Source organism: Felis catus, chromosome D1 (genome assembly GCF_018350175.1).
Source record: "Felis catus isolate Fca126 chromosome D1, F.catus_Fca126_mat1.0, whole genome shotgun sequence".
NCBI classification, from domain to species: Eukaryota; Metazoa; Chordata; class Mammalia; order Carnivora; family Felidae; genus Felis; species Felis catus.
The window spans coordinates 53,822,781-53,831,563 of record NC_058377.1 but is presented as its reverse complement, the minus strand read 5'-3'; the positions used below and the strand labels follow the sequence as shown (position 1 = coordinate 53,831,563).

At 37.4% G+C, this 8,783-nt stretch overlaps 1 protein-coding gene across 8 annotated transcripts in view; it reads right to left on the bottom strand.

Annotated features, from left to right (window-relative positions):
- The window catches only part of NARS2 (asparaginyl-tRNA synthetase 2, mitochondrial), a 131,219-nt gene that overhangs the window by 116,929 nt on the left and 5,507 nt on the right, over nt 1-8,783 (bottom strand). For 5 of the 8 annotated variants that reach the window (XM_019811745.3, XM_003992682.5, XM_045038076.1 and 2 more), the window contains exons 4-5: nt 7,669-7,809; nt 1,384-1,464 (exon numbers count right to left, since the gene is read on the bottom strand). In XM_019811745.3, coding sequence (XP_019667304.1) covers nt 1,384-1,464; nt 7,669-7,809 — 222 coding nt within the window. Of the gene's footprint in view, nt 1-1,383; nt 1,465-7,668; nt 7,810-8,783 lie in introns of those variants that run through there. The other 3 variants (XM_019811746.3, XM_045038078.1, XM_045038077.1) reach the window with 2 other exon arrangements.

Below are 8,783 nucleotides of genomic sequence, written 5' to 3'. Positions count from 1 at the left end.
GAAGACTATTAAGGTGCGGAGAAAATACACAACATAAATGCTTAAAGAGAATGTTTTTCATAATGTAGGTATTGTTCTTTTATCATTTGCTACCTTTTTTGAACTCATATTTATAGATGCTAACACTACCAGTTTAAATGTTCAATGAAGAATTTTTATTTTGCGTTTTTGCAAAAACTATCAAGATTTCTTCAAACTATGTATGAATATAGACAGCATTTGATTATCATTTTGAATAATGCCTTCAACACATCAGGACAACTTCTCCCAGTGAATACTTTGTTCAATAATAAGAGAAAGCACCATTATCGAGAGTCAGGATGTTCAGAACTAGAGCAGAACAATTATATACAGGACTTGCCATTTAATGGAATCTCCCAGATGTATAAACAAGAATTCTGACTTCTTAGAGATAAAGAAATCACTGAATAAATGAAAGAAATACAAAAAGCACCACTTATCAACATAATTTCTCTTTGTGTGTTATTGTATTACTGGCCAATGATTTTAAACAGGCTGTGAAATTGGTAAATGAATGACTTTCAACTGCCTACAAGTAAAAAAAAACACAAAAAAACCCAAAAAACTGGTAACTTTCAAATAATGTGCAACAAGGGCAAGCTGACAATGCCTGGCATATATCAGGAGCTCAAAAAATGACTGCTGAACAAAGAATTAAAATTGGAGCATTCATGGGGTACCTGGGTGGCTTAGTTATTAGTTAAGCAGCCAACTTTGGCCCAGGTCATGATCTCCCACTTCGTGGGTTTGAGTCCTGCATCTGGCTCTGTGCTGACAGTGCAGAGCCTGTTTGGGATTCCCCCTTTCTGCCCCCCACCCCCACCCCCGATTCGTGCTTTCTCTATCTCTCAAAATAAATGAATAAACTCTAAAAGATAATAAAAAAAAAAATCAGAGGCTTAATGAAGTATACACGAGGTATACATTTCTTATGAAAATATGTTTTTAAAAGACTTTGGAGAAGAAAATATCCACATGTATACTTTCTTATTTTATCTTTTAAAATATGACTCATATCCAAAAACATTAACTAGGGCTTAACATGCACAAAAGGGATCTTAAAATCTTTATTAATCTCTTCAGGGTTTTCTAGTTCACCAATTCATAGTTGTAGAAGGAAAGCAAATGAAGTACTAAATTAAAGACCCATTCCTTTGAGTCACAATGCAAGTAAGATAGCCAGTAGGACAGGAAATCAGAGAGGTTTGAATTTTCTATGTATGTTTTTTAAGGATTACCACTGACAACATTTCAGGTTCTAGTCATGGTCTATCCATACAGCTCTTATTAAATTTAAAGCAAACCCTCAAAAGAACAATATTGAAGAGCAACCTATCCTTCAAGATGAGAAGCACAACTTACTTCAACTTGGAACAGTTCTCCAGCCCCTTCACAGTCATTGGATGTGATTATTGGAGTATGAATATGGACAAAGCCACTGTCCTGGAAAAAAAGAAAACCCACTTTTTTTCAGTACATGTGTACATGAAACAACTCTATTATACTATTAAAAGAGCACTAAGAGACTGCCATATCAAATCCCTAAGCCCCCAAATGTAACTATTGAGATATCAAGCTGAGGGTTCCACTGTACACAGCAGCACAAAGAATTTTAAATCAAAAACTGACTTAGACATTACCTAATCCAGTATCACTTCAAAACAGCATCAGAAACTGAGGCCCAGAGAGATTTAATGAAAAATTCACATATCTAGTCAGTGGCAGAGAGAGCCAGGAGTGGAACCTAGGCCTGCAGGGTCTCTCTGGTGCTGTTTTTTTCTTCCCACTTCTCTAGCACACTAGTAGTGATTTAACATACACACACACACTTAAGGCTAATGCATAATAATGCTGCCTGTATTGCTAAGGGACTACAAATGATCAATATGAAGTGCAGCTATTTTGGAATGAGACCTCTAATGGTCACAAACCACCAAAAAGGAGAAAAATTAAAGTTGACAAATAGGGACTGGAGAAATACACAGCAAAAAAGGCAGAAATGATTTTTAGGAAGTCTGTCATTAAATTGATGGCACAGCACACTACACATGGCACAGGCATTGCACTTCCTTTCCCTCAAAGATTCTGAGCAGCAAATCCATCCATTACTGAGGCGCCAATTGCAATTCTTCCGCTCCAACGTCTGAACTATTTCCATTAGTGAACCACAAAAGCTGTTTGCTAGTTGGATTGAAATAACCCAGCAACTTCAAGGTTATGCTTCTTTCATTTTGACTATGGATGTAGGCAAAAGGTTACATTCCGTGTAAATGTTGCAGGTGGGCGTGGAGGTAGCACAAGTGAACATATGCTGCAGAGGCAGAATAGTACGTGTTTCACACAAAAATTTGGGTCTTGAAATCAATACAATAAATTCATACATACACATTTAATCTCTGCCAAATTCTGTGTATCACTGGTGTAATGTAAAATGTCTCTAGTGCATCACACTAGGGGCCTCCCAAATTTGCCCCTTCCTTCCTAAAAAAGGTTGAATTCAAGTATCCTTGCTATGATACAAAGTGCCCAGTTAACTTGTCTTAGGATGTAGAATGATTAAATAAATATTCACACTATAAATTAGGAGTCTCAGAAAATATTCAAATAGGTACTTAAACTGGGAGCCATGTGCCTAGAGGTGCCACACAAAGCACATTATAGACAATGAATGAAATATAATCAATAACATTACTGCATGAAATTTTTATCTCCTAGGAACCAAGAATTATGGACATGAATCATTTATTCCACATGAATGCAGGCAACTATGAGCAGGAGTGCAGTAAACAAAGAAAGGAAGTGAAAAATCCAAAGGAAACGAGGGTGGTGAGAGGGAGGGGGGGAGGGAGGAGAAAATTTAACGGCTAAATGTAATTGCCAAAGTTAGAACTGGTCAATTGCCACAAGAAACAAAACTGCAAATCTTATGAAAATAACCATATGGGTTTTTTTTTTTTTTAAATCACTCAAGTTGTGGGAATTATTCTTAATACTCAATAAACACTAAACCTTTCAAAAGGTGTCACCAGCTTTTTAAGTCTAATACTGCTAGAAGGCTTATATCAAAGTGTATAACATTACCACCAAAAGCTATGAAGAGAGGCCAAAGGAAAAATAACAAAGCACTGAGAACAAAATCCAAAACAGAGAAAGTAGATAGGCAAGTAGAAAAATGAAAAGGAAGAAAAATAATAAGGAGTCAGAGGAGTACTGTCTGCCTCCACCAGGGTAACAGTTGTCAAGTATTTATCCCATCCTGCACAAGGGGGTTCCTAACTAGAGATAGGAAGGCCAGAGAAGGGGCCAAAAATAAAAGCACGTACTTACCCAATTTTTCTGATTCCACACACCACCTCTAAATATCTAAATATTTTTGATAGATACACATTCTAGAACCAGATATTTTATATGGCACTGAGTATCTAAAAATTACAAAATTCACATACTAAGGCTCTTGCATATCAAACACTCACAGACTGTATTTATCTTTCACATTCACACAAAGTATCATTATTTAATTACAATCAACAACAAAAAATGACAAAAACTGTCAGCCACTGGCAACCAAAAATGACAGCAAGAAGACAAAAAAAAAAAAAACTTCCATAAAAAGCAGTCACAAGAACTCGAAGACACAGTAGTCTGGGGTCATTCAACAGAGGGGCAAAGAATACACCCTGGCAGGCTTGTAAGGCATATCCGTCTAGAGGAGGGAAAAATCTGATACTCAAAGGAAGAACCTTGACTCATCAAGAAAGGACAAACTCTTTAATGGCTCAATTTAGGAAGCAAGGAAATATGTAACACACTTTAGGATAACCTCCACTGGAAATTGGAAAAAAAAGATAGTACCTAAAGAGATAATCCTGTTATTTGAGAAACTTAGCTCTTCTAAATAACTCATTCCTTGAGGTTTCTCCATACCCAAGTTTTACTGCATAGCAAATGTGTCAATTTTATGCACAAACCAAGTCATACACAAAACACGTTTGATCACTTGAACCAACAACTGAATTTCTAGGGTGCCTGGGTGGTTCAGTCAGTTAAGCTCCTGACTCTTGGTTTCAGCTCAGGTCATGATCTCGTGGTTGGTGAGTTCAAGCCCTGCATCCAGCTCTGCACTGACAGCATGGAGCCTGCTTGGGATTCTCTCTCTCTCCCTCTCTCTCTGCTCCTCCGCCACGCACGTGTGTTCTCAAAATAAATAAACTTTAAAAAAAATTAACTTTCTAATCTAAAACTATTAGGAAAAAACAGAAACTAAAATAGTCCCTTTTAGGTTAAGATACTTTGTTATGAAATTTTTACTTAGAAACTAAAACACAGAGCTTTAAGTCTCAACATCTTTTAGGATGCCTGAAGTAGTGAATTATAGTCCGAAGTACTAAATAACATATAAGTATTATTTAATGTGCCTTAGTACTCTGTGATTTCAATCCAATCTCAACTGTTCCACATACAAGTGGGTAACATTATAGAATTATCAGAATTATATTTTCCAAGGCTTCATAATTAAAAAGTGAATGTATAACACTCAAAATTACCTACCTTTATAACTATAACCAATAGTGCTAAAATTCATTATTTTCAACCAGTTAAAATGTTACTTTGTTTTTTTTATTTCAAAATTTCCCAGTTTATTTTTAAGTTGTTTACATATTTATAGAAGCCTCAAGTAGGAACTATATACAGAAAGTAGGTAAAGCTCACTAGTCAGTGGACTGCCAATACCACCACCTAGTGGCCAGAAATCTATGAAACCTTCAGTATTGAAGCAGGATGGCTTTATCCATTGTGTAAAGCCATATGGGGAAAACATTTTTAGATCTGAACAAATTTTGTTTGTGTGGTTCAAGCACTACTAAAAAGCCATATGGAAGTTGCACAGAAAGTTTATGGAGCATATGGAAATGCACCCTTTCAAACTATAATGGGATGATAGAGTATAATGTGATTATTTTTCTTTGTTTATTCAAAACTATATGCTTTAAAGCCATGATGCTCTTTAGCTGTTTCACCAGAAATTCGCTCTAAAGGAACTTTTCAAAGAGCAAGAACTCTCATGGTAAACTACGGTTGGGCTGGCCCTGCATGAATTTAGATGCAGTCCAACGAAGGGGTATGATGTTAGACAATCTCTGTAGATGAACTGGACCTGGAGAAGTGGCATAGGAAGAGCTCCAGAACCACTCAGAATAACACTGAACCTCATGTGCTGGGCCATTCCTTGCCTTTGGGGTCCTCTCATCCACATGTGGGGAGGAACCCTTCACCTCATCAACTTACCAATTATATTCCACTGTGGCTTTCCTGGGTAGGGGGAAATGGCTGACAAGCAAAGCTAAAAAGGACAAAATACCTTTAGCTGTACATCAATCTACTTGATTAATACCAATAACTCTTAGGGCGCCTGGGCGGCTCGGTCAGTTAAGCGTCCGACGTCGGCTCAGGTCATGATCTTGTGCTTTACGAGTTCAAGTCCCACGTCGGGTTCTGTACTAACAGCTCAGAGCCTGAAGCCTGCTTCAGATTTGGTGTCTCCCTCTCTCTCTCTGTACCCCCCCTGCTTGCGCTCAGTCTGTCTCTCTCTCAAAAATAAATAAAAACATTAAAAATATATATATAAAGAAAAAATACCAATAACTTTCAAATCAGTGCTTACTATGTATAAAATATGCCTATGACCAAGATGGAGAAACAGGGACCAGATTTACCCTCCCCCTTGAAACAACCAAAAAAACCCACCAAAAACAAAAATAAAGCCCCCACAAGCAAACCACATGAAAGGCTGGTTTTTAAGATGATGGATTCAGACAAAAGACAGTGATCCCTGAGATACAAAACAAACTTAGCAAATCCTATCAGTAGCCCTGCTTACCAACTTGAGATTATCCAGGCCATAGCAGGAAGAGGGGAGAAATAAAGTGGAGCCCAGGAGACCTCTTGAGTTGAGGAGACAGAGCTGAGAGTGTGAAGGGACAAAAGTGGCTAGAATTCATAGGACAGAGTATCAGAGAGGAGAGAGCAGCACAGAGAACTCCAAGGATGTACAGAGGGTCCCTCTAGAGTGTCAGGTAGAGGGATGACGGACACATCCATGTGGGGAAACTGTCAAAGGCCAAGGAAAGAACCATCCAGAAAGATTAGAGGAAACAGTGCCTGGTGCTCACATGTGGCTGGTTAATTAGCCCTAGACTGAGCACTGTTCCAGAGCCATTTACCAAATCATAAAAGACCCAATAGGATCAAACAGTTTTCAAGTAGCTTAACCACACACCAGAACAAAATTTAAGAAGCTTTATAAATATCCAACATGGTAAAATTCACAATGTCTGGCATCTAACCAAAGATTAGCAGGTATGCCAAGAGGCAAGAAATCATAAACTGTAATGAAGAGACTAATGAATCAATCAAAGCTGACTCATAACTGACAGACATGTTAGAATTAGGACATAAAGTAGATACCAAATAGCTACTAAAAACATAAATATTTTTAATTAAAACCGTATTGTGGGGGCACCTAGGTGGCTCAGTCAGTTGAGCATCTGATTCTTGACTTCAGCTCAGGTCATGATCCCAGGATCATGGGATAGAGCCCTGTGTCAGGCTCGGTGCTGAGTGTGGAGCCTGCTTAAGATTCTCTTTCTCTCTCCCTCTGCCCCTCTCCCCTGCCCGTGCTCTCTCTCTCTCTCTCTCTGTCTCAAAAATAAAAAATAAATTAAAAGAAGAAAGTAAATGTAAAATAAAAATTAATATATGTTTAAAAATGCATAAAACTGCCCTGTATATGTTTTTTTTTTTAATTTTTTTTTTTTTATGTTTATTTTTGAGAGACAAAGAGACAGAGCATGAGTGGGGGAGGAGCGGAGAGAGAGGGAGACACAGAATCCAAAGCAGGGTCCCGGCTCTGAGCTATCAGCACAGAGCCCGACACAGGGCTCGAACCCACACTGTGAGATCATGACCTGAGCCAAAGTCGGACACTCAACCGACTGAGCCACCCAGGCGCCCCTGCCCTGCATATATTTTAAAAGTTAAACAGAGACATGCAATATATTTTTTCCAAAAGGCCCAAATCAAACATAGAGATATGAAACCTACAATGTGAGATGAAAAATGCACTGGATTGGAGTAACAACAAATTAGTCATTGTAAAAGGAAAGATCAGCAAGCTAGAAGGGCAGAAACTACCTTCCAAAAAAAAAACACACAGGGAAAAAGAAATTTAAAAAAAAAGAAAAGAACGTCACTGAGCTATGGAAGTATCAAGTGGCCTAATATATGGACAACAGAAGTCTCCAAAGGCAGGAAGTAACATAAAAAATATTTGAAGAAATAATGGATGAAAAACTTAATGAAAATTAAAACCCATAGATCCAAGAAATTCAACAAGGTCTAAACACAAGGAACAAAGAAAACTGCGCCCGGCACATCATAATCTAACTGCTTAAAACCAGTGATAAAGAGAAATTTTTAAATCAAAGAAAAAAAGTACCACACAAGTAAAGGGTGCTTGGAATAAACATTGTAACTAACAAAACTTTCAGGACAACACTCCAGGGTTACAATCATTCAATTTCTCCACAAGAAAGAACAGCTAGGAAGAAAAAAGTAAAAGAGTAGCTAGAAGCACACCAAGCACCTCACCTTAAAGAAAGAATGAATAGCAGCTGTGGCTTCACTGCGAATCCTCAGTATGGAACCCAGAGCATTAGTCCTGCACCTGAGGTGGGGATACTGTCTCAGATACTCCAGAGGATGCCTCTCTTTATATTTGAGAGGGAAAGCCTGCCAATAGATGGAAAAACAAATTGAAAGCTAAGACATAAGTTCTATAAAATCAGTTTCCAGAACATTTGTTAAATAGTAATGCTTTGTAACAAAATTAAAAGCTTTCTTTCTCTATTTCTTAATATAAGTGAACATGGTCCAATTAACTACAAGTTAATTGAATGGTGAGGTAGGAATCAGAGATGTGGTTTTGAATCCAGCTCTACTACTTATTAGGCATGGAACCTTGGGCAAAATTAGTATTGCTGAGTCTAATCTGTTATTTATCAAATTTCTATCCATTAGCTTATATCGGTCACCACTTAGAAATAGAGAGATTAGGATATAATTATGCAAAAACAGTCCACTGTTTGGCACATAGGAGTTCAGAATATTGTAGATATTAAAGATTGTTTTCTACAGCTGTGTACACACAGCTGGCATTCAATTTTAAAATCACCCAAACGTCTTGAAAGCCCACAATCATTTATAATCAATTGGCACTGTTTTTCACTGTTTATCAACAAGTCTAAGAACATGAGGGAGGGTCAACAGCCTTCTGTCACTAGCAGAGTAGTGTATATTTCAAAAATTTAAAATTATGACTCTATGCAGAAATATTCCACCCTGTGTAGATTCATGTTACAAGATTTAGAAGATAAAAACAAACTGTTCTAAACTTGTTCTAAAGAACAAAACCAGAGTTTCAATAAAAAAGATAGCAGAGAAACTATTTTAAATAAAAAAGCCAAACTGGTATCTTATTACATATAGTCTTATCTATTTCTTTTAGTGCACATGCTAATTTATTTCATAATAGAAATAAGCATCATACCTACTAAAGTCAAAATATGACCACATAGATAGGTAGGTGTCTGGGGACTGCCTAGGGACCAGAATTCCCTAATGTCTGAATACTTACAAAATGACACTGAAATTAAGGGGAAGAGAAGGTGAGTGACAACCACAGAAGCCAAGAGAGAACGGCTTAA